Source organism: Limanda limanda, chromosome 13 (assembly GCF_963576545.1).
Source record: "Limanda limanda chromosome 13, fLimLim1.1, whole genome shotgun sequence".
Classification (NCBI taxonomy): domain Eukaryota; kingdom Metazoa; phylum Chordata; class Actinopteri; order Pleuronectiformes; family Pleuronectidae; genus Limanda; species Limanda limanda.
In genome coordinates this window covers 7,242,755-7,269,616 of record NC_083648.1, presented here as the reverse complement: position 1 = coordinate 7,269,616, position 26,862 = coordinate 7,242,755, and the positions used below count along the sequence as shown (strand labels likewise).

Below are 26,862 nucleotides of genomic sequence, written 5' to 3'. Positions count from 1 at the left end.
TCTCCCGGCGCTCGTGTTTTTCGATTTGCCACACGCCAAGCACTCCGCCCTTTGGAACGCCGCCCTGGCCAACGCAGTCCCTTTGAGGACTCGCAGGCAGTCTGGCCTTTTGAAGTGCGCCGCTTGGCAAATCAACCGCGCGGCGATTCCAGGGCCGCGGCCTTGCTTGGGATTCACGGGGCGTCGGCACACAGGAGGGGAAACGCACTCCACATTAATTAACACCTGGCCTCATTATCTGTCCCATGTGGCAGAATCCCACTGGGGGGGGGGAGTTTAATACTGCCTTGTGATCACTGGGCACGCTGGTGAGGGTAGAGGTGCAGTTTTCATTTGTTGTGGGAATTTGTGTGTGTACAGATGTGATTTTCTGCATGTGTATTTGTTTTTTGATTGTGGTTATCCTCATTTGTTTATGCCTGTATATTATCTGTCTGTGTGTGTGTGTGAGAGAGAGAGAGGGAGAAAGCACTTGGCTGTGTCAGGGATTAGATTCCCTCTGATGTCAGGATTCAATAAAACGCTTTAACATTGCTATAATGAGAGGATGTTTAATTCTCACCTCTCTCTCCTCACACTCTGTATTCCAAAGCAGCCGCTGGATAAAGCACCGGCTGCCTGTGTGGCAAAAATTGATATAGCTCTTCTCGAGATACGTTACACAGAATGCGTACACAGGCAGATATCTGTGTGTACAACAACCACATCAGATGAAGTTACAGCCAACTGTTTTGATCCTGTACTCTGTGCAGATGCTGCAGAGCAAGACACAAACAGTTCTTGGGTTAGAGGTCTGATTCCCACTGGTCAAATTAATTTAGAGACACACATGAGGTGGTTTCACCTGTCAGCCGATTATAAACTGTGCGAAGGCTACTTACAAAGTGATTCGGTTCATCGTGTTGTGTGTTTATGTCATATGCATTATGAATGTGAGGTACTTTCCATGTTAAATCAACAATAAATATACTTACATATATTAGGGGATGCTAAACCAGCCATGATTATGAGTAATACAAAGTATAAATGAAGTTCACAGGTTATTTATCCTTCAAACATATGTTTAAATGTGAAGTGAATGTAAAGCTGATATGATAACCTCCATTTGGGACTCTGTCTCTTTTTTCTCTTCTTCCTCAAAACTAAAAGCAACATTTCAACATTTTTTATAAAATATGCTTTTCTAAAATCACATTGAAGGAAACATCATGTCTGTGCATTAATCACGGAGCTAAAGCCAGGAGGCAATTAGCTTAGCATTAAGATTCCAAGAGGAGTGATACAAATAGCAAAGCTCTTTTCCGAAATTGAACTATAAGCCTTGTCAACACTTCTAAACATTTTTATTGAATTCGTACACACAGACATGTGAAAATTACATTTTGTGGTTTGGGTTTTGCTATCTACTGTAATTTTTGCTTGAAAACCATCATTTCTGACAGTTTTTTTTTCTTCAAACCAAAACTAAGTTCGATATTATGTCATCTCCATGGGCAACCGTGGTGATTCCAATGAAATGAAGGGATTTTGGCCTGAAATGTGATAAATGTAGTTGTGAACCATTTGATTCATCTTTACTTGGACTGTTGTTTGTCATTTGCAACAACAGCTCTCACAAATTGTTGCATGAAGTTGGATTGTGTGCACTAACCCAATTTCTAACTTATCAACTCCGTTTCACTCCCATTGATCCACATAGTTTGGAACAATTTCAAACGGAATGAGAATGAAAGCTGAATCCATCTGTGTGACTCCAGAATGTCTCCAACCCGACAATACAGCAATTAAACTATGCCAAAATCATTGCGTTATTGATTTAGACTTTTGCTGGTTTTATATAATCAGCCTTAAAAAGAAATTAAAATCTGCCGCTGAGGGATTCGCAGTGTTCCAGGGACACAGGCACAGAGCTCAGCCTCTCACAATGAGATGCAGGGGTCATCGCAGAGAAATTGATAGAAAGTGGGATGAAATTGAGACAGTGACTGAAAGAATGAGACGGAGCCGGAGTGAAATTGCTGCACTGTTCATCAGTGTGTTGGCTCATAGCGCGTCAACTCCTCCTCCTCCATCTTTTTCCATTCTGCATAGTTATTGGAGGCTTTTATTAATTTGAAATGCCAAAGTGAGGAATAAAGCATTACTGAAATGTCACGCTTTCACTGAGCCTGATAAAATCGTACCATCCTCTTCTGGACACATGGCTTTCTGTCCACTCTGTACTCTCATCCCTTCCTCTCTACAGCGCAGGTCTTTCACTCTTTCTCAGAGATCGATGTGGCCTGACAACATGATGGCTGGGTTTCCTAAGGGGAGGTGGGTCACAACCAGTCGCCTGTCATCTCGCCACCATTTCTCTATTTCAAGTCCTTTTGATGTGGTTCTGTACTGGTTCTGAATTTCCAGATAACACATTGCAAAGTGAATGTGCTTACATAAAAACACCTTGAATCAATTGTAGAAAAATAGCTAGGTAGCTTTTGAGAGATAAAGTAAAGTCCACACTCTGGAAAACCAGCGGCCTGGTCGAGAGATAAGTAATAAGCAATTTCTTGTTAGTTTTGTTTTGTTGAATGATTAAATAAACACAATATATCTTATTGTAGTGGGTTAGTGGGTTAACCCTTTGTGATGCTAGTGGATAGAGCCAGGCTAGCTATTCCCCTCTGATTTTAGTCTTAAGCTAAGCTACCTGCCTTAAGGTTCTGGCTCCAGAAGTAGCTAATAGCTTCAAATGTAAACTCTAAACTCAGAAATCTAAATGTTCTTTTTTTGTTAAGTTAAAACAATCATGTAGCCTGTAATTGAGTTGATAGGTAACTGCTACCAGTCATCATATTAAAATAAGGTAACAGTGTTTTCAGTGTAGCTCTGTATTTAACTTAAAAACACAATAATTATAGCAATTTTCTCAAATGACTCTGGGGAAGAAAGCAATTTATCATATTTAATGACAACATTTAGGATCATAATTGCTGATATGCTCCGACGAACCACAATGAATGAATCATATCTCTTGGCCAACTCGATGTCAAAACATAGAAATCCACACTGATCTAATTGCATGACATTCACGAGGAGATTATCTGCTGTGTTATGTTAAACATATGAAAATGTGGCTGCTTTTGAAACGTTCCCACCGACAGACTCTTAAGGTCAAATCTGTCGTCTCCCGTGAGGCTACTGCTCGATTGCTTGACACTCCTCAGTCTCACCAGAATTACACAGTGTCTTGAGGGAGGGGAAGTCCTTCACACCCACATGTACTCCCCTGCTCGAGAAGAAAGAACAAATAAAACTCTTTGGCAGACGGGTGAGCCAAATTCAATGGGCAGCAACAGAGAAACAGCTTCTGAGTAATTCAATTACCGTATCTTTTACAAGAATCCCATTCAGGTTGTCAAGCATAAAAGGAGGCTGAATGGGCGTTGAAGCACTGAAGGTAGTGAGAGCGAAAATAATTCAATTTAGGGGGAAGGAATTCCTTTTATTTTTTTAAATTACAGTGTGAACAGATACCCTCTAATTTATTTATTGAAGCCGAGACAGATACAGCAACAGGAGGCACTGAGGGGGGATTCATCAAAGTATAACCAGGAAAGATACGTGACACCGTAATGTCGTCACCATGTAAGTAGTAAAGCGGTGACACTTTCTCTTCTGTCTCTAACTACTGTCTCGATGGTATTGACAGGAACCACGCACAACGACGTAAATAGTTCCCTGTGTAGTGAGGTGTAAGACAAACACTGTGACTCACCCAGGAAACGCTCGTATCACGCCTCCGCCAGTGAAGTGGCAAAAAATGGGTTTGTGCGTAAATCTGCAGCAAATTAGTTAAAAGTGGCTCGTCAACGAAGAGAGGGGGAAGCTAAATGAGGTAAGAGGATTTCCCTGGAGTCTTTCCAAAATACCATCTTATTTCTAGCATTTCGGGTCCTCGAGCACGATCCAGGAAATGCTAATGAGAATTATCTCTGTCACCGTGCTTTGAAATTCAAACCTAAAGGGAACAAAAATAAGATTTAGTATCTTATGTAAAGTGAGTAGACGGATTTGAAAAAGAGATGAGAAGCAGAGATGTGGTCGAGTCCCTTTGCCTTTTTCACACGTAAACTTGGAGCAGGCCTAGTTCAACTTTTTGTCTAAAAATACACATGTCCTACTTACATCTAGTGTGTAGATTCAATCTATATGTTTATTATATATTCTATCACAAACCTTTTTATAGAATATAAGGTTTTTCCTCAACTTGGTGAAAAGTAATCACATTTGGTTGGTAAATTAATCAAACTACTCTCCTATGATCTGCAAAACGACATAAACAAGGACAACTGGTTAACAAAAACCTTCAGTTAGCTCCATTGAATTTGATGCTTCAGGGAAAATATGTTCATTGTGTATTTGTTACTTTTTTCAACTTCAATAACTCCTTCTTTGCCAAGGCAGAAAAACCTTGGTCTAAAAGCAAAACATCGAATAAATGCACTTATTTTAACTGCGATCCATTCAAAGGTTGTCAAAATGTTGTAAGCAAACTTACAAAGGCACCAAAAACACAAATTCACCAGAGCACAGTGATTAATTTGTTGCTTTTGATGTTGAAAAAATACAATTTCAAAACAACTGTGTCTTCATCTGAGTCGAAATGAAGAAACAAACAAGGCAGGAACATAAATAGTCGACCCAGAGCAGGTGTTGTTGTCATTGAGAAATCGGCTGAACTGGTTTTTAGATTTATTGGATAATGAATCATAAGATGTTGAGATTTTTTTTTTTGTCTGGAACAAAGTGGTGGGAACAATCATGATTAAAAGCCTAATCTTAAATACTTCATAAAAATACTGAATGCGGACACCAATTCGGACACCATTTCTTTGTTGATAATTATTTTATTTTTGGCTAAAAAATATATTTTGCTGAGGTGTTCAACTCCTCAGGTCCCTACAGTAGACATGTGGATATCACAGATTTCTGCTCTTTTTCCTACTGAGAAGTTGAATCATGACCTCAATCACAAATCAGTCAAGTTTTGGAGGATCTGGGAACCGGTGCATTCCTTCTTACAGAAACCATAACTCATAATCTTTTTCTGGAAGGGGAGGCCTGACTGCCTTTTTATTTTATTTTGTTTCATTCTTTTTATTTTATACACGCTATTCCCATGCCTGTCATCTGTCATCTTGCTGATTGTGTATGTATGTATGTTTGTGTATACATGGATGTATATGTGTATGATATATATATATATATATACATATATATATATATTTATATATATATATTTGTGTGTAAGGATATATATTGCAGTGCTCATTGTTAGTTTGGGGTGGGACTTTTTTTTTGTTTTGTTTGTTTTGTTGTCTGTTTTGTTTTTCTAATGTTTGTACTATAAAACGGTTTAAAACCAATAAAAAGAATATAAAAAAAAAGAAAAAAAAAATACTGAATGGAAAACCCTGCGTAGCCCAGATGTCCTGAGAACCAAACCATACGTGATTTATGACTGGAAGGATTTACACAAGCCGTGAAATAAAAGCAGTGTGGGTTGTGACGTCGTGTGAACAGGTGCTAATGATCGCGCCACCTCTTCTAATAGTTCTGTCAAATCTACTCCCTGCGTTGTGTGAATTAAATCTGCCTTAACCCCGGCTGTGTTAAGTGTTCCCTTTCCCTTCATATCGAACATGTAGAGCAAACATGCAGCGTAATATCCAGGTTTGACAGTTCGTCATGCAAAGCAGATTGTAGACTGAATTAGAACTGTTTATAAAGCAATTTTATTTTCAATGTTGGTAATAGGGAACTAAAATGGTTAAGGGAATATATGTGGATTTCCAACATCATTTGCATTAGTACAAGACATCTTGACATTCTTGTAATGTTAAGATTATGGGTAACAAAAAGGGAAAATTATTATTATGATTTCTGCTGAGAAAGCACAAGTCCTGCGTTTACCTACGGGAAAATATCCCAAACTGGATTTTTAAGTATTATACCTTCTGTGGGGAGAAATTCCCCAAAAAATAAGGCACTTATGCAAATAGTGAAGCGCTCCATTTCAGACAGCAAACACGCATTCAAATGTTAAGCTGTCCAGAAAGACTCTGTCTAGTCGCACCACAAAGCCCATCACTTTCTCTTTATACCTCCCCATGCATAATTCATGTCTTTGTATTTACAACTCTCTAAGAATTAACCTGTCACAGATCCCGGGCAATAATGCAGACATACGCATCTCTATCAGTCAAGTGCTTACCTCGTATGGAGCCCCCCCCTCCTGTGTTCAAACAAGCCACAGAGATTATGCATCATCAGCTGACGGAAAACAAAAGGACGGAGAAAATTAAAAAGCCAGGAAGCAAAAAGAGGTGGCAGGCGAGTGAAAGAATAAATGATGACTCCCGCCCCCACCCCACCCGTCTTGGAGTCAGGGGACATGTTGCATGTCATCCCGGTGTCTTAGCACGCAGTGGTGCGGTGATGATGTGCTGGGCAGGGCCAGTTCAGAACAGAGTCAAGGGCACCGGGGTGACAGGAAGCTAAACGCTCCAACTGTTCCCTGTCTCCAAACAAATATATGGATGAGTGGATCCTCCCCCCCCTCCCAAGACAGAAGGGCACAGAGATCAAAGAGGGGCAATGGCAGTTTCAGTTTGACCTCTGAACTGCCTGGATGTCTGAGCCACTACAAACTGACACTGTGTCCATGATGCTGATACTCAAACTGGCACAGAGAAGGGATGTGTACGGAATCAATTCCTCTTACCTAGACTAGCACTATATAATACATATAGTAGGCATTTTATGTTGAGTCTTAATATTGTGGTTTTGGAAAATGTATGGACTGGTTAGTGTAAAAAAACAGAAACCTATACTTTCTACTCACAATCCCAAATGAAGTGTTTTTTCAGGCTGTGGTTTTGAAAGATTGTCGGAGCTACAGCTGCAAAATACGACAACTGGATGTCAGAGACCTCAATTAACTGCTTTCTACAAAGTAAACCACAGAGTGTATTACACCAGGAGTACAACACAAAGAGCAGATCAATCCTCATTTTCAGTCTCATCAGGTCAAATCACTCAACCCTGATATCATCTTCCAATGCAACAGTTCTACAACATTTAAGGTCACCAAGAATTTGCATATTTATCAATATAACAACTCACATTTTTCTGTAAACTTCTTACTGTCTAAGTATTGTCACTTCCCATTCTGCTAAAATTAATTAAGCAGCGTAAACCTGCGTTATTAGATTTCTTGGCCATTTGAGGGAAGTGAAACTAGCTGTAATAGCAGCTTTGACAAATTATCACACAGCAGGCAAACACATTAGCGATTAGTTGCCTATTTGCACATTCAGCAGATAGAGAGAACTTTTAGCATTTAGCTAATCGTGTTTCATTGTGTTGCTTCATTGAGTTTTGAGATTTTAAGATAAAACCTTTTCCTTCTGCAACTGACAAAAAGGATCTGTTAAAGTCGTGAGAGTGAACCAAATATCAACAAGTCATGTAAAGGCAAATTTATACTCAACGTTACGATATGGCCGAAACAGACAAAACGCGGCAGTACCACCAGAAATCGTAGGGGGCAGTGTAGCCACTATTTCAAGCGAGAACACCATACGACACTAAGAATTAAATTCAAACAATGGCTGTACTGTATGAAGAGAGAATTGGCGTGTTGGTTAGTTTGACGACTGGCGTTAACAACAAAGCCGCTTTTGCCTATTTCCTAAGAGGTCACATCGTTTGAAACAAAGATATTTCCTTTGGTAGAAGCTTAAAACTTTAGTCAAACCACAAAATATTCCTTGTCCCCTCTCTATAACAACACAGTCCTTTCTGATCTGAAACTGCTTTTGGGTACAATGACGTGAACAGTTGAACATTTGAGAACGCAAAACCAACTTGAATCACAATAAAATCAATTAAATGCGTTTTCAGCTGTTTCAGCACCAGTGATGCCGGTAACGTGCTACTTAGTAACGCGTTACTCTAATCTGACCCATTTTTTTTCAGTAACGAGTAATCTAACGCGTTACTATTTCCAAACCAGTAATCAGATTAAAGTTACTCCTCCAAGTCACTGTGCGTTACTATTTTGTCTACTATTTGTTACTTTTATGATCATCTTTCGTCACTCGCACAGTCACTCGCACTCCGTCACTCCCACACATCAACAACCCTTCACTTCCTCATTGCCCCCCCATCCCCAACACAACCAGCCAATGAGGGCCTGACATTCCCAACAACCCCATCCTATTGGTCCAAACAGTCACATGTCCCACCCCGACCCCTTCACTGACCCTCAGGATATCGGAACACTCCTTCAACACAGTGTTTTACTGAACATACGTCAAATCCAAACATAAACATAAACCCAGTCCGTTACAATATATTTGATTTTCTTCTTGCGTCTCTAGGAGTGAAGTCATGTCGTTTCGTGGCATAATAAACAAGATCCCTACTACTGTCAATGCCAGGCTGCCTCACAGAACAGCTTTTTGTAAAACCACTCCTTGCTTCTCAAATGCTGTGAACAACAGGTACAATGATCGTAAAACATGTTGAAAATAATTTAATAGTTACATTTATAAACAATGTAGATCATAATTAGTACGTTTTTCCATTACAGTGTTAACAGTTAAATATGTCAGGTCAAGAAAGACTGTCTTTATTTTATTTTAGAAAAACAAGTATTTTTTCAGGAAATAGTTTTTAAGTTCAACATAAAATGTCAGGAGATACATTATACGTTGTTGTTGTGTACATTACTGTTAAAAATGCACTTCTAATAAAGTGAGTGTTGGCAAAACCGGTTGTCATTTTTAAGTTACTTTTTCAAAGTAACTGTGGCAACACTGTTTCAGCACTAAACTGTAACCTCGGGGCACAAACTTCCAGATTGGAAAGCAAATGTGCCAGTGAATTTAATTCAGGTAGTTATTATGTTTCCTTGAACATTTAAGAAGCCGAGCAGGTACAGCTCTCCAGCACATCTTCTGGGACACAGAGTCGTCTCAATTGCCATTCTGTCGACTCGCTTTTTATGTCCGTGACCTCACAGCCACTGCAGCAAAGGTTACTTCCCTTTCTCTGAAGTCGATTATCTACTTCTCTTTCTAAAGTCCATTACATCAGTTCTTGTGGGCATGTAAGGCACAGATTGAAAGTTCACAATGGCTTCCGTCATTGCCGGCACAGATAAGTCTGCCGCATTGACTGTCAATAACATGGCAGTCTCGGAGCAGCTTAGTGGGAGCTCTCGTCTTGTCTTCCCCCTCTAAGCCTCAGAGGGGGGGCCGTGTGGTGAACTGGCAGCCACTACTGCTTTCATCCGTTCTGTGAGAACTGAGTAAAGTTCAGTGGCATTACAAGCCTCTACCCGGTAAGACTCGGAGGAGCTGGAATAAACGCAGTCTCACAGATGTTGATACAATGACCGACATAACGCAGATGAATGGCTGCAGGTGCCGTGGAGGGTGTGGTCTGTTGACTCCCTGACTCAAAGCTCACCTTCTCTCATCTGGATCCGGATCCAGAGCAACATCAGAGCGTCTCTGGAATTTGTCTTCCAAGGTTTTTCCGCTTTTCAAACCACTGGGTGAAAAGTTGCTCATTAGTCGGGGTCGTGATTCAAACACCACTTCATCACGGCAGCCGGAATATTTGACAGGGTGGTCTGTTCCGACAAAATATTATTTATTTATGCAGCATATTCACAAATGTAAGAGCGTTGCAGCCTTCTGCCAAAACACTTATTCATATTTTGTGGAGTAAACACGTCCATGGCCATTACTTGGCAGCCGCAAAATGATTTGGTTTAAGTGCATGAAAATTAAACCTCTTTTCTCAATGAAAGCGCTTTAATGGCCTTCCACTTTTGTGAATTGCCATTAAATTAACCAGAGCCAACCCGATTTGGACTTTAGAGGGTTAGAGAAGTGGTGTAATTAAAAACACTCTTGTGCCTGTTAACCATATCAGGGACGATTATGAGAGGTTTTCGCCGCAGATGTTTTTTAAGCAGGAAATCTTCTGTATTAACAGCTTTCGTTCATTAGGACCCACGTGCTGCAGGGTGCTGCACTGTCTTTGCTATTATCTAATAAGGTAATTTGCGTTAGAGCTGAATATTAAATGTCTTTTTGCCATTCATTAAAACAGGAAGCATCACTTTTTTTGTTTTATACAAATTAAGTAATAACAAGCTAATAACAACCATGTCACTTTCTAATTGTAAGGTAATTTAAATTATGTTGTTTGATATAGAATAAAATAATTTTTACTCTGCATGTTAGAGTAGTAATCTGCTGATTAAATGGTCTTGAGCCACAGCGGAACAGTGCACCACATGTGAACAGCCTTAACACCAAACACGGTTTGAAGAACCCCTCAAGGTCTGCAGCTAAAAATAAAACCAGGGCTAACTTCCTGAGCCAGAACACCTGCCCTAGACACCGTTTCTCCTGGACCTTCTTTATCACTCGTCCTCGAACAGAAGGAGAGAAAACACACCTAGAATCTGAACCCACAGCAAAATATCTTTACCAGTTCATACGAAGATGAAACAACCTCAAGCCTTCAGATGTAAAATATCCACTGTTGAATGATTAATGCCCCTTTCATGAGCACCGACTGTCGTAACTATATTTGGCAGAGCTTAGTTTTGACAAAAAAACATCCTTGGGCGACAGGGATGGGAATCATAAGTGCAAAGGAAAGAGGAGTGGGGGGGGGATTGAGCCATGTAGGATTCTTTGACCGACCACTATGAGGCAAACCAACTCCTGAGGAAAGTGGACCGGAGCCGCAGACCGCAGGCAACGCAGTGATTGGCTACGGAGCTCATTTGCACGCTCCTCTCATCTCCGGCAAACTCTCAGGAAGCACCGGTGGAGAAGGTCACCGGTGTCGGTCTGCCGGCGTGCAGGCCGAGAATGTAAACAGATCAAAGGCACAACAGCTGTTTAAGTGAGTGCAGGAGGAGCCGGCGTTCTCGTGTTCTCATCTGAGCGATAACGACCTCGAACTCATGTCAGAGGTGATGGAGAAACTATCAATCAGATGTTGGGACGTGTGTGACGTCGGGTTCCAGTGTGATGGAACGTGTTTAGAGACGTGGGGACAGAACTGCTTCATTCTACACATGAGCTGAAAAACACCGGTTATGTTCATTTACGACAGGTCCTTATTCTTTGTACCTTCTCAACCTGCGGGGATTCGGCCAGTGTCAGAAATGCAAATTGTGTGTTTTGTTAATTTGTGATTATACTTAAATTACATTAAACTGTCCATTGAGCTATGGGATTTACTAAACATCTTTGATCAATTAATAGTCTAGGCGAAATCTTGTAAAAATATATTTTTCAAGGAGTAAGACAAAGGATTTTTGGATGTGTTCAAATTTAACATTTTATTTTCATATTATTTGATAAGGCTCTGCAAGTCTAGGATACAATATGTCTCTGTCAGCCCACACATAGTCAACATGTTATCATGTTTACAATGGCAATGTTAATATTCTGATGTTTATGAGGTTCACTTTTATTTGAACATGCTATAATTTGCTAACATGCTCGAACTAGAGATTTATGCTGAACAGTAATTGAGATATTAAGTGAATATGGCTCCAGTTGGAAAGAGACAGCATCATCAGATCATTAAAGTCCAGGCCAAGGGGAACGTTGACATCTGCATTAAATTTAATAGCAATCTATTGAATCTACTCCTTTACCCAAAATTACAAATGTCAAGGAAATGCTTGATCATAAGTGAAAGGAATTCATTATGCTGTTAAGATTCATCATCTGAGACACATGGACGTCTTGTGCCAGCCCATCTCACAGCAATCAATGTTATACAGCTATAGTAACTCTGGAACAAAGTCAGTAGGACTCTGGGGGAATAAGAACATCTTTACCAAGTTTGATGGAAATCAATCCAATAGCTTTTGACGTATTTTTGGCACCAAATTGGTGAAGCGGCCAAATCATGACCGTCCGAAACAAACACTGCAGGAAACTCAGATGCTAAACGGTGCAGCAACAGTTAACTGGGGATGTAGCCTCGGCTATTATTATTTCTTTGTCCCAGTGCCAGAACAATCAGGATCAAACTCCAATGTCATGAGGAACAGAGGGGATTTCATCACGTGATAATTCGCTGCTCCAGCACTGTCATCATCTCTCTTTCAACATCAAGGTAGCAGTGCTGTAATGTATCATCACCGTTGTTGAATAATTTAAAATTAGAGCAAAGGCCAGCATTGTAATTTGATTATCCTCTTGTCCCCAGACATTAGTAGTTACAAGCATACAGAGTAATATATGAGCCGGGTAACGATGTGTATGTGTGATGACTAAACTAAACTTTTCAGTGTAAAATATGTATTAAAGACAAAATAAGGTGTAGATCTAAAATATACTGTTATCTTTTTTAAACCTCCAATAAAATCAACAGGGAAACCTGGACAATAAAGTCAGATCTCTATCTACCAACAGTTACTAACGACTCTGATGTCTCTTTGTCTCTAGGTGGCTCTTTATGTTCCATCTATTATGTTAATATTGTGTATTCAGGATAATCTTACAGGCCGATAAAGGTTTTTGTTTTGATATGAAGCTCAACAGAACGTCACACGCGACTGGAGAGCGGCTCTTTTTTCATCCTACGGTGGCTCTAAATGTCTCAATGCCATCTGGAGCCGCGAGAGTGAAAACTCTCCTTTTTAAAGATGCCCATTTTAATTGGTAAATATTTACTTGCAGGAGCTCTCAGCGGGCACGTGCACGACTTCGAACAAAACCCTTTAAAGTCAACAGGTTCTCGCTGCTTCCGTTGAGTGTGATTCTGAACAAATGCAACCCGGGGTGGAACTGTTGGTAATGGTTGATAAGGGCCAATGGAACAAGATGCTGCAACCTGCACTGAGCATGCGGCTCATAATAACTGTGTAATTGTTATCGTTAATGGTGATCCTCCCTCTGACTCTGTGTGTGTGTGTGTGTGTGTGTGTGTGTGTGTGTGTGTGTGTGTGTGTGTGTGTGTGTGTGTGTGTGTCTGTGTGTGTGTGTGTGTGTGTGTGCATCATTTCTGGATTTGCATGTAGGCTACTTTGCATGTTTGGGTTTGGTGAGAAAATCTAGCTTAACAATATTGTCCCAAAGTTGATATATTTCTATAAACATATACAAATTGACTGTAGCTGCTATTCTAGGGACCCTCTAAAGAGACAGATGTGAAAATATATTTAGATGAGGAGAAAAATAAGGTTTTATTTCCAAAATTGGATGCAAATGTTTGGCGGAGAACAGAAAAATCTTTCAAGGGAAAGTTTTTGCAGAACTGAAAAAGTCAGTCTCCGAGTTTGTCTCCAGTTTGTCTCCAGACATGGCGGGGGGGAACTGTCCATGGTGCTGAACTACAGAGCATCAGATTCGTTATTTTGCTCCATGCTGATTATAATATGAATTTCAATACTGTGCATAAAGAAAATCTAGCTTAACAATATTGTCCCAAAGTTGATATATTTCTATAAACATATACAAATTTACTGTTGCTGATTTTCTAGAGAGCCTCTGAAGAGACAGATGCGGAAATTATATTTAGATGAGACGAAAAAATAAGAACACAAAAATCTTTCAAGGGAAAGTTTTTGCAGAAATGAAAAAGTCAATGTTATTTCCTTTGCATCTAAATAATTTTGCTCATCCACAGAAGGAATATTTGACGAGAAAATATCAGTTGCTTTGGAAATATGACACCCACACACACCTTCCCATAAACCATAGTCTGAGTGACTATGTACCCACACATTCAATATATGTTTATATATAATAATACATTTCAGTGAGTACATGTGTGCATCTGTCTGCTGCACTTGCATCCTAATACACAGCGGGTCGGGCGTGTACATTAATCTCTGCGGCGGCTGCACATCGCCTTGTATGTGCTGCTCTCTATCCCTGACCCAGTGCGCCGTGAGATCCTGCTACAGCCTCATCTGTCTCCATCAGGGGACAGGCGAGGTTACGACTCACCAAAGCGCAGTACGTTTCTGGCGGATCTCCACACGTGATGTTTTGGGGGTCGAGGGCCACTCGCAGGTACTTTGTCATGTCGGTGGCTTCCGGCTGACAGGCCATGTAGTCCCATGCCAGGCCCTCCTCCGTGTAGATCTGGGACTTGCACACGTCATAGTGTCCCCAGGCCGCCGGGTAATGTTGCATGCTAAGGGCCACGCTGGTGCAGACGGCTTGCAGCGTGAACAAAACGTGCCAAAGCATCGCTGGTCTCGTTCTGGATGATCTCTGAGGGAATTCTTCTTCTGTTTTTTGCACTTTGCAGCTGCCGCTTCGTCACGGAAGCAACACAATGACTGAGAGTTTTTTTCTAAATTAAGCGCAGCTCTGAACGGTGCAGTGGAGGATTTGGAAACTGTGGCAGCATGTTGCTACTTGTGTGTCGGCAGCTCCAGGCGACGATTAGCCCCCATTCGGTTACTTTGTCTTTGATTGCTGCCACTTCTGCCCGGCTGATGAGGTGTGTCACCGAGCGAGCTCCCTCAGAAGTGTTGATGAGAGGGTCAACCAACGGTCAGAGGAGATGAGAAGGGGGGAGTGACACTCCTCATAAGTCAGCAGCTGTCAGATGTCGTCGCTTGATCTCCTGTCAGTTGTGCTTCTTTGCCACAAGCGGCATCCTGAAGAACAGAGGAGAGAGACGGCCGGGTGAATAACACAGATCACACAGAAGCATAAAAAAACATCAGACACACCGGACTGAAATATTAACACGGTTTAAGGGGCACTGAGGCGTATAAATAGAGGATCTCAGCTCCTACTAGCACCTGTCTGTATATAATGTTCACACAAACAGGACGCAGGTTCCCCTCAATAACAACCGTTCCCAAATCACTGTGTACAATTCAAATCAAGCCGGTTCCGAGAAGCCTAATCTCCATTTGATTTTCATACAAAAAGGCTCATTTCCATGTGTCAAGTCACTGCATTTAAGTTATTGCTTTTTTCCCCGACTCCTGCTCTTTTATAGTCGAGCGTGTTTGTTCGGATGCCTTCCGAGGCATTTGGGAAATATTAGGGTAAAATTGGGAGACAGAAATGGTCTATTTGAGGGATTGTACGTTTCTCCGAGCCATCACAACCCATCAGTCAAATGGCCTAACTCCCAGGTAATGGTGCCTGGCAGCAGTCAGTGGAGACCCAGCGCATCTCAATGTCTCACGTAAAAGAGCGTGTGTGGTAGTGGGGAGAATAAAGTGGAGCAGCTATAAGAGGCGGCCTCACGCACAGTAACGACACTGTAAATAGGAGTTCAGTTACTGTCAATGAGCTCAGACGGCCGGAGGTTTGCTCCTAATGAAAAGAAGTTTATGTTCCGAGAAGTCACTGCTCAGAGGCATGGGCTAAGTTTAACCTCCTGTCCGTGTAGGGGCATAACTCTCACAAACATGTACAGTTCCAGCAAATACGCATTCACAGCATAACATTTCTTTTATTCTTTTGCTAAATGCCTTCCTCAGGGGCACTGTCGGCTGCCCTTGTTGAAGGGGTAAAGCGCTCCTCATTCCATTTCTCTGACCAGATTCCAGTTGTTTCATTCTCTCCCCTTGAGGCTGCAGCTGTTATAAAAACATTCTCATGACCTGGGGTTGAAAGAATGTGAAGAGACTTTTACGTTCAGAGAAAAAGAGCTATGTTTGGATTTGTGTCAAAAAGATTGAGGTTTCTGTCAAATCAAATTAATTAATGCAGGAAACTTAATAAAAAGTCTTATGAGAATGTGGGAAACATGAACTCTCCTGAGCCTCACACACAGGCAGGTTCCTCTGCTCCCTGCTGGCACATCCAGGCATTAGAATTTAGTGCTCTAATTTTTTTGAGATCTTATCTTGGACCGAGAACTGAATCAGTTTTGACCACATCTAAGGCAATTACTGCTTTTTCTGCTTCCAACCTAATGCCCCTTTTTAAAAAATGACTCCGGGCCTGAATACATTACGACTGTAAAGAAAGACGTTCGGCTGAGCCGGAGAAATGATCTGTGCTGCTGTTCAGACTCGGCAGACCCTTCCAAGGTATAGGCCTGTTGGCAGGTATGGATGGGAGGCTTCATTTGACAAACCTCTAGAGGGAAAAGGGGACGGGGAAAAAAGCCTAAGAGCGAGAAAGTTTGGCTCTTAAAATGTGCTTGTGTCAGTTGACAAGATTTCTAAGAGGAGGGCAATTACAAATTCAATAAGACGGCTGGAGCTCAGGCGTGATGAATATATATAACACATATGTCAGTCCCTGATCAGGAATGTGTGGTGAGAGGGACACACACACACACACCCTTATTCATTATACAGGGCTTGACTTTCATTATAAAGGCAGTCAAATTAGGTACCAGCAGCAGGGTGGTGGAGGTCGCCCTATCTTATTTTTATTTAATAGGGGACGTTCAAAGCTAATAAGCCACGGCTAATGGAGCTAACCACAGGAATATTGGTTTTGATTCGCGGACACCTGGAGGAATGAAATCCACACACACGAGAGGCAGGTGGAGCGAAACCTCCGAGAACTGATCTAATTCAGCGTTAGACCTCTACTAAGAAGACCATAATGGAGAAAAAAAAGGATGAAAACATATATGTCTCACGATGAGACAATATTCCCACGCAGGATAAGTGTTCTGACACCAGTTTAAGAAAGCCACTCCCTCTGCGTTGATTCGGAAACATCACTGGAAGCGGCATCCTGTGTCTGCTCGTGTTATAAGAACTGTGAATCTTCCTTCGCGCTGTCCCTCCTATCTCATAACATCAGGCTCTTTTCACAAAGCTAAAAAATGCAATATACAGCAATATCTCCCACTCTGGTTCCCCCCCCCCACACACATCTCCACCACAAGCTCCGAATGCGAGGCAGAAACTGAGGAATGTCATAATTTCGCCGAGAAAAATATGAGGTCAGATTCTATATTAAAAGTCATCAATATTTGAGCAGCCCTCCATATGCGGGAGGGAGGGGGGGGGTTTAGAACTCAGGGTGACCACCTCTCTCTCTCTCTCTCGCTCTCTCTCTCGCTCGCTCTCTGCCTGTCTCTTCCTTCCTCTCTCGCTCTCTCTCAGTCTCTTTCTCCTCACTTGTTTTTGAAGCCTCTGAAACACCCCCTTGTGTCCGCTTGCATTCCATCCCCTAGGCAGCTCATGCATGGCAGAGTGTTTTAAAAGTCAGCAGGCAGCCGTGCCCTGTGGCTCGTATTGGTTACAAACTCCCAGCCAGACTCCTATAAAGCATGGCGGCTGCATTCCATTCATTTTACAGTGATCCAGCTAAAGTGTGGCTTTGCCGTCTGTCTCCGAGTTTGTTTCCAGTTCGTCTCCCAACGTGGAGGAGGGAGAACTGTCCGTGGTGCTGAACTACAGAACATCAGATTCGCTGTTTTGCTCCATGCTGATTATAATATGAATTTCAATAACTGTGTATAAAGAAAACCAAACCAAACCACAGATATTGACGTGACAGACTCAAGCTCTCGCTGTTATTCATCCCGCCACAATTGCTTTTTCTTCGTGTCTTGCCATCCTGCGTCGAAAGGAAAGGATTTTGGATTTGCACAAATGCAATGCCGCCTCGTTGTGTTTATTGATTTTGCTGACTTCCTACCAATAACTCCTGATCTGCTGCCAGTGTGAGCAGACTGATGCTTTGTGGCTGCTTGATGAGTGCAACAATAAACTGGTTAATGCTTCCAACGTTTCCCCGAGCCAAGGACCAACCCTTCCATATGAGTCACAGTGGGATCAACTGGCAAACACAAGCATGTCTGTATACTGGCACGTATTTCTCCTCTGATTGTGTTGCTCTCCTTCATTCTTCCCTCTCTCTGGGTCCCTCATTCAACCTCCCAGCTCTCTGCTATTTCTCCTCCCCACTCTATTTCTTTGTCCCTCTCTCTCTCTCTCTCTCTCTGAATAGCAACCGTCCTGCTCTGGATCTGTAAGTACATAAAACATACAATTAATGTCTCAAGGCTGCACCTGTGACCTGGGAAACTGAAGCCCCATTACTTTGCTTTCTTATTTACCACAAAGGCAAGCTGTGCTTTCCTGCAAAGAGCTTTTTCCCCCCCACAGAAGATGTGGTTGTGACAATGTGAGGGTCCCTCTGTACGGAGTCCAGCCAGCCTTACACCACTGGCCCCGTAAATCTGCAGCCATGCATTATTCAAAGTTCCACTCCAGAACGACTAAAATGCAAAACATGTAGAGCATGTTGCAAATATTTAAAATCCAGGACATGAAACATTCAGTCAGAATCGCAGGACGGAGAACCAGAGCAAAAGTCCGAGAATTCTACATTTGATTTGGTCAAACCCCAGATTTGAACTGCGATGCAAAGGGATCAAGCATGTGCTGTGGTTTGGATAATTAACCTTTGTCTGTTTTGTTCTGGGTCACATTTTGCGCAGAGGCGAGGCACACACATGTGACTTTACTGATCCGCTGCGCAACAGGTTCAAGTGACACTGTTTCGTGTGAAAAACGACTCGTGCTAATGAGGACACGTTTAACACAACGACAGCTTCACATTAACTGCACACGACGACAAATCCAGATTTACGAGCTCCCACATCTCGCCAAACACAGTCTCCTCATTAAACTCCTGAAAGAGGGGACCCGGTGAGACGAGGCGGATAAACTGTGCTGTGTTTTATTCTGTTTCATATCAGCCGCTCATTCCTTATTAATTTTCACTTCAGCCCTGATTACTGTTAACGACCCGCCCATGAAACAGACCGCTCTAATTACCCTGCTCTCGCTCGTTTAGTCACATCTGTCTTCGTCATATAAGCGATATGAAATGCACAATCCCGAAAGCTCAAAACGCAACAATACTCACGCGTGAATCTGCTCCTGGGACGAACTCATTCAACAAGTTCTCTACGGAGCGTGGCTGCGGAATGATTCTCACTTCTCTTCTCTCTCTGGTTTCCCACCACGTTGGAGTGAAGGCGACGTGTGCGCAGGGAGCGCGCATTCGTCCGGATAACACGAGGTTCTCCCTTTCGTCCCAACTTTTCTTTTTCAACTTTTGTCTTTCGCTAGAACAGCTTCTACTTCTCCTAAACGACACTCGTTCACACTTTCACTCTGTCGCGCTCACACACGCCGAGGAGTCGACTTTACGCAGCGCTGCCTTTGGCGCAGCGATCATCGGAATGGCGCACGACAAAGACTTTGGATTCACGGAGGTCTGAGGGTCATTAAAGTCCATCAGCGAAAACACATCCGGGCAGAAAACTCTTTGGGTCGTTTCTCAGCTCGAGTTGAAGACGGGAGAGGAAGAGAGAGAAAGAGAGAAATAGAGAGAGAGAGGAGGAGAGAGAGGGAGATAAGAAATCTTTTCCTAAACGGAGCCAGTGTCCAGTTCCATGTGAGCGCTCCGCCGGGTCCTAAAGATAACACCGACTGGTTCGTGAATCTCAGCTTCAGCCTTTCGTTTTACGCGCCTCCTGAATTCCAGTTAATGAGCCAAACATTTAGAGTAACTTATTCCGAGAGGCGAGTGAAGCACCGGAGCTGATGTGGTGCCTTAAAATGCAGATTAAGCTAAGAAAGTCATTTTTATCCTGCAGTGACATTTCTTGAAATTCCTGAAAACACATTTTCTCAGTTTGGGAAATAATTACAAACTCTTGCATGGGACGACTCGGCGTTTTTTCCAGCGATGCGAAGGTGCAACATTCTATTTAAAGTTGCTCGATAATTGCTCTGCAGCCGAAGACGTCTCTCACAGATGCGAGCTCCAGACGCACTGATGTCAAGTGTTTCCCATCGCACATGCAAATCCGAACTATAAGTAAACTCTGTGAGTTTTTTTTATTATCGCCATAAAGGAGGCATAAGGAGTGAAAAGAATCCAAAATCAACTTCACAGAGGCGAGAGCTCAGGGCAGAAATCCACAGACTAGAACACAATCAGGATGCAGCAAGAACAGATCCTCAGAAGAAGAAAGAACCAGGGTTTGAAAATACAATATCATTTGGTTGTTTGCCCGAGGACACAGATTATTATCACTACAGCAGAGCTTCAACAGCTTTCGGGAAAACAAATAAAACAAGATCTTACCTTTCATCCGAGAAGGTGAGAGACTGAAAGAAGTGCGCTTGAGGGAAGAAAAAAATGGGGAAAAAGAAAAAAATGAAAACTCCTCTTGGTTTAATTATTCGGTGAATTTTGCCGGCAGAGCTGCAGGAAGAGCTGGAGTGAAGGTGCGTGCACCGGGCTCCCTGGGCGAGCAGTCACAGATGTCCCCCCCCCCTCCTCCACACTACAGGGTGCCACGCAGCCCGGCGAGCAGCCAAGCTGACACGTCGCTTTCAACGCGCATTTTAATTGTGCCGTAATGACAACTGGTGTGGATCGCACGATAAGAGCAGCCGCGCCCAGCCGAAGGTCACCGCAGTCATCGAGCAGATCGTGTCCCATGTCGATGCCACCAGAACCTCAACATAACCGACTTGTACAATCTGCCCCTGCTTTTCATCTTCATTCATATTTCTATATGGGCGTGCGGAGGGAGTGTTTTCTCTCCACTTCCAGCACCGGAGCCCTTTTGCTCTTTTCTCCCCTGTTTTGCAAACCGTTTAAGGAGAAATGTAAAAAGAGCAAACAGCTCTGCAGAAACAGACCGGTTTTGTCACGTTTAACAGATTTTTTACCTTCTTTTGAAACCTTCTCGTTTTCAGCACCACGGACAGCTCCCAAACTTCAGCACCTTCTGGGGTTTTTCAGAGAACACGATGAAATGTTCCAAATTGAAACACATGTTTTAAAGCAGTTGATGGTGATGTAAGTAGTTTATTATAGTGAAATATAGTCCATCCTTCCCCTCTTTCCCTCCTTCTCTTATGTTTACCCGTGCATTTCTTTCCTTCCCACCTTACAACCAACATTCTTCTATTTTATCTAAAAATCTAACACTAGACACATTGAAATGAAACAGCTTGTTTTTAAAAGGGTCAATTTGACCTTCTACGTTTGCCTCATGCCATCGTTTACTAACTTCTGGAAACCGTATACCCAGCACAGACAAATCTAATCTCCAGTCTCCTCCTTCCTCCTTTTTGCAGAATGTAAACTAAGCAGCTAAGTGATTCAAATTCCCCCAAACAGCACCGCAGCCGGTATTGATTTCTGGGCAAATTAATATGCAATGAAAGACCTGTCATCCCATTAAAAAGTGACAATGCGGTTTCTGTTCTGATAAAGGCAGATTTTGGTCGGGGGGGGAGAGAATGGAGCGGAATTACAACAAGTCCCTCATCCCCACCGAGGTTAGTGTCTCACATTGTATCAGAGGGTTCAGCCTTTGCTTGGAGCAACTGCTGCTCTTGACATTTCCATTAAATCATTCCTCCTGGAAATACTGCCTTACCTCCCTGACACTCACAGCCACCACTCTGCTCGCTCATTCTGATTCTGAGCAGGATGGATAGACATATGGATAGATGGGTAGGTAGGTAGGTAGGTAGGTAGGTAGGTAGGTAGGTAGGTAGGTAGGTAGGTAGGTAGGTAGGTAGGTAGGTAGGTAGGTAGGTAGGTAGGTAGGTAGGTAGGTAGGTAGCTAGGCAGCTAGGTGGATAGATAGATAGATAGATAGATAGATAGATAGATAGATAGATAGATAGATAGATAGATAGATAGATAGATAGATAGATAGATAGATAGATAGATAGATAGATAGATAGATAGATAGATAGATAGATAGATAGATAGATAGATAGATAGATAGATAGATAGATAGATAGATAGATAGATAGATAGATAGATAGATAGATAGATAGATAGATAGATAGATAGATAGATAGATAGATAGATAGATAGAAAGGTAGGTAGGTAGGTAGGTAGGTAGATAGATAGATAGATAGATAGATAGATAGATAGATAGATAGATAGATAGATAGATAGATAGATAGATAGATAGATAGATAGATAGATAGATAGATAGATAGATAGATAGATAGATAGATAGATAGATAGATAGATAGATAGATAGATAGATAGATAGATAGATAGATAGATAGATAGATAGATAGATAGATAGATAGATAGATAGATAGATAGATAGATAGATAGATAGATAGATAGATAGATAGATAGATAGATAGATAGATAGATAGATAGATAGATAGATAGATAGATAGATAGATAGATAGATAGATAGATAGATAGATAGATAGATAGATAGATAGATAGATAGATAGATAGACATTTGAAGCACTGCAGCAGATCTGTGAGTGAAATGACAATTGTTTGCATGAATCCTCACCAAATGTCACACTCATGGATACCAGTCCCCTAAATATTTGTTTTATTTTCACCAAGATTCATGCCTGCATACCCAATCTCGCAATGTTGAAGGAAATCAGAATCTTGCCGTTTTGCGTGTCTCATCTCTCCTTCAAGTTTCGTGGATATCTGTTCTTTAGTTTTTACAAAATCCGCCAACCGACTAACCGATTAAACCAACCGACCGACCAGCAATTAGTTTGAATGTAATACATAAGTTAAACAATCCTAAATCCACCTTTGACCCAATCAATGTGTGAAAAGAGACCTTTCAGTTGTCCTTTTCTTTCTTTCTATCTTTGCTTTTCCTGTTTTTCTTTGATTGCATTAACACCGGTGCAGCCACAGCTTTTAGACCAGAGTTCACTGAATATTGATGTAACAGTGGTTCATGGTGGTGGGAGTAAAACAGGCTGCAGGAGACGGCTCTCCCCACTCTCAACCGAGCCCCCTCCGGTCAAAGGCTGTGGGGTCAGCCGAATGAATCCACAAAGCGCGCTTGAAATCACATCAGAGTGTCAGGAATCCCTCCATATAGCCGCTCCTCGCCTTTTTTTTTTCTTCTTCCTTTTCCAGCAGAGTGCTTCAGCGTGCGACGGGGATCCAGAGGTGGAGCCTGCCCTCTCACCCTCTGCATGTCCTCTCCCTCGGTGCCACCGTGAGCCCCGGTTGACAGAGATGGAGGGCTTTCTGTTTGATTCGGCTCCCGGGGGTCTATTGATAGTTTCAAAGTGGAGTCCACCCGCCACTGCTTTAATCATCCGTGACCCTAGCTGCATGTTGGAAGACCACAGAGGGGGACGGGATCAGCAGCCTTGTACATGTGCATGTGTGTGTGTGAGCAGTCGAGAGAAAGAGGAAAAAGAGACGGATATAGATAGAGGATAAAGAAACAGTCAGACATACAGAGATAAGATGGGGAGAAAGAATGAGTTGGCCGAGCCACTTCTCAACCATCAACCCTCATGTGGATTGAGATCTTCCTCACGCTTGGTTCTGTCCCATCCAGCTGTGGGCTCCTCACGACGCCTTTCTGTCTGGTTTATGTTTTATTAGTTAATCGGGTCTTTCTCCAGAGGTGGAGCAGAGAGAATCAGCATGCAGGCGCAACTTACGGCTGCCAAATTAATTCAATTTATTCCAAAGTCTTTCTTAAGGCCAAGGTTGTAATTATGGCATGCAATTAGAGGGGATATAAATATTAGATAACTTCCCAATTAACTGTCAAAGTGAACCGAAAAGTTGCTTTTATTGGTGATTTACATAAAGATCCCCAGAGTGCTCCTGGCTTTAATGAAAGCAAAACTCACACTGCACAACAAACATCCCATTGTTGAGTGTGAGCTGATTGTGTCATCAGACGTCGGCTGATAATAGGAGTGAGACGTCACCTTTAAATAACAATCTGGGCGACTGTGTGGTGGCATGCGACAGTGTATCTTCACCTTGTGAGACACAGATGTGGAATTTGAGTGAGTCATTACCACACTTTTATTCTGGAGAGTTTTGCCGAAGCCACCGCAGAGCAGCTCGAAGCTGGAAGTGATCAGGAAGGAGATGGGAGAGTCAGGAAACACACTCTGGAATTAGTTCAAGCTCTGCAGTGTGTCCGTGGGTGAGTGTGTGTTTCTCTGTGTGTGTGTGTTTGTGTGTGTGTGTGTCGGGGAAAGTAATGCTCATTTAAGACCTGTAAGTGTGTAAACATCCGTATTTACTTCTTTGGTAAAATTAAACACATCAAACTTACCGAAGTCACTACTTTCCTCTATTATATCATTTTATTAACATAGACAGATCTCAGGCTGTTAAAGTTTGAACACCAAGCCAAAGACTTGATAGTGGAACAGGACTTGTTTTGTTACTTCCCTACCTAATAGTATTGTCCATGTAAGTCGGATAAGAGCAATATACCGCCTGAACAGGGACTTGAACCCTGGACCCTCAGATTAAAAGTCTGATGCTCTACCGTCTGAGCTATCCAAGCTTCGAGAGGTTTATCTTTTGGATGAGAAATTCTCAACAGGTCCAAATCCCAATTACATACACATACACCAGCAGCAACAGCCTACCACTTCATACAGTAAGGCAGTCGAAGGGAATCTACGGCAAAGAAAAACAAATACTTCTGGGTACTTGTGGTCGAACAGGACCATAGCCCAAGTTGAGACCAATTCTCAAGACAACTCTGTACTTACAGACTTATCAACTTGATTCAGGGATACCTGTTATGGCATTTGGCAAACATCAGAAGACATGCATGAAAAACACCTCTCGTTCTTTTGGTCCTGTGAATCAGGGATGTGCATGTGAGCGTGCACGGAGCAGGTTCCAGGTTTCTTAGTTTCAACTTCACAAAGCTGACCTGTACGGAAATGACAATTTTTTTAATCAACATATTTGTTTGACTTGACAAACTGAGGTTCGAGTAACTTCTGCTTCTGCACATGATGCCATAGAGACAGATACTTTACTGGCTACCTGTCTGTCAAAGAATGGAACTCAAACTCCTGCTTTTGGTTTATAAAGCACCGAATGGTTCAGGGCTTAAATATATTTCTGATCTCCTGCTCCGTTATGAAAGATCCCTCAGGTCATCTGGAGCAGGTCTGCTGTCTGTCGCCAGAGTCAAAACCAAACCTGGAGAAGCAGCATTCAGTTTCTATCCTACACATCTGTGGAACAATCTCCCAGAGAACTGTAGGTCCACTGCAGATCTTAATTCTTTTAAATCAATGCTGTCGACCTTCCTCTTGTCTAAGCTGCGTCCCCCAAACTCATGAACTGACCCACACTGTACGAAACGTCAAGTCTTCCGTGACTCGAACGCTAACTTCTTGCTATCTTCTCTGGGTCTCTTCTCTTGTGAAGACTCCGCTCATGCGCAGTGAGAGCACTGGGGGGGGGGGGGGGGTGCGTGCAGGCAGGGCTGTCACCGATCATTTAATTTGTACGGAATGACATGATGTGAGGACCACTGACACAACCTCAAACACATATAAGGTTAGATTTTTCTTTTATATAACTCATGGGTATAATTACTCTCGAGACACATAGACAGAAAGAACATACGACTGTCATCACCTCTGGAATCAGGGATCAAAAAGTCTTAATGTGTGGGAGTCACATAAAAAAAAAGCATATTTTTCCAGGGAAGCAATTTGAACATGTGGTTTGTAATTCTGGTTCTACTGTGTTGTTTTAATTCCTTTTATTCCCTTTTATCGTGTTTTTATTGGGACTATATTTTATGTGGATTATGATTTGGTTCTACACAAATAAAATTGAATTGATTTCAATAGAGAGAACGTGAGCGTTAGATAAGACTGTCATCTTTGAACCCCTGGAATCAGGAATCAGAAGGTCTCATTGTGTGGGAGCCACGTTCCCGTTCTTTGCCAGGTACGCGAACAAGCGGGTGGCACCTCAGCTGCACCGAATCCAGGGCATCGGAGCAGCTGGAGCCTTGAGAGCGGTGGGCAACCCGCCAACCTCTCCGCGAGCTGTGCTACATTTCACAACATGATGGATGGCACGAGTCATTCTGAGCCGTAACGACAAATCAGCTCATCAGCGGCCCTCCTTAATATTTGAGCGGAGATATAAAGCAGGTTCTTTTAGGATCAAGGATAGAATTTCACGTGGAAGGAGATGATGAATGTGTACAATGGGCCAATTGACGGATTCCGATTATTTCCTGCCCTCCTGGTTCAATCCACAGAGGAGATGCTGCTGCTGAAGTACATCGCTGGGGCTTGTATGTACTGTGCACAGCTCACACTTGCCACAGGATCATTCAGTGTTCATCACAGACTGAATGAAAAGTGCATCCATGACGATCACAAAGCTTGAAAGTGAGACGTAGCTACTGACGGCCCTGGAGGAGAAAAAGAAGAATCTACAAGCTAATGGACTGGAGGAGGATCTGCATTGTTTTTACTTCTGCTAGCGTTAAAGCATCGGCTACAATATCTCCAATTTGCAAAAGGTGTAGACGTTTAAGAGACTTCCTGCTGAACGCTCTGCAGCCGACGGTGGATTCATACTAATGTGAACGACCATGAAACTTAAATATCTCCGTGTCCTGATCTTTGCCACAATGACATTTGCGGTGATTAATTCCCGGTGTCTGGGGGAGACAGCAGTTGTTGGAGCATATATTGTAAAGTTTATTAAACCACATCTTTTTTTCTATTTTTGTTGTCAGGGGAAATAAAAATGAAAATCAATTGGATGAATCAAGCCAAGATACTGCTTCTTGGCTCAAAACTCAGGTCTTGAAGGTTTTTTCAGAAGATGTGTAACCGCGAGCCTGCCTCCCAGAAGGCAGACGTAGATGGAAAACATCCCAGAATCAATTATCCGTGAATTTAGATTATATTACAGAGCTGAATATGTCTTGTGAAGGCATTCAGTGGAACCAACCAGCGCTGGGTAGCGACGCTCAGCAGACCAACATCGCCACTGTCATTAATTAGAATTCCACGCGTCCTCTCGT

General features: G+C 42.4%; 1 protein-coding gene and 1 non-coding gene across 2 annotated transcripts in view; both read right to left on the bottom strand.

The window, feature by feature from the left end:
• LOC133018264 (netrin-G1-like) overlaps positions 1–14,294 on the bottom strand; it is a 53,878-nt gene extending 39,584 nt beyond the window's left edge. Inside the window, exon 1 of the mRNA XM_061084585.1 lies at positions 14,049–14,294. Coding sequence (XP_060940568.1) covers positions 14,049–14,294 — 246 coding nt within the window. The remainder of the gene's footprint in view (positions 1–14,048) is intronic.
• Positions 14,295–24,278: 9,984 nt separating this feature from the next.
• Positions 24,279–24,351, bottom strand: trnak-uuu (transfer RNA lysine (anticodon UUU)). The gene has a single exon. It is a non-coding gene; the product is annotated as a tRNA-Lys (tRNA).
• Between the last annotated feature and the right edge of the window lie 2,511 nt (positions 24,352–26,862).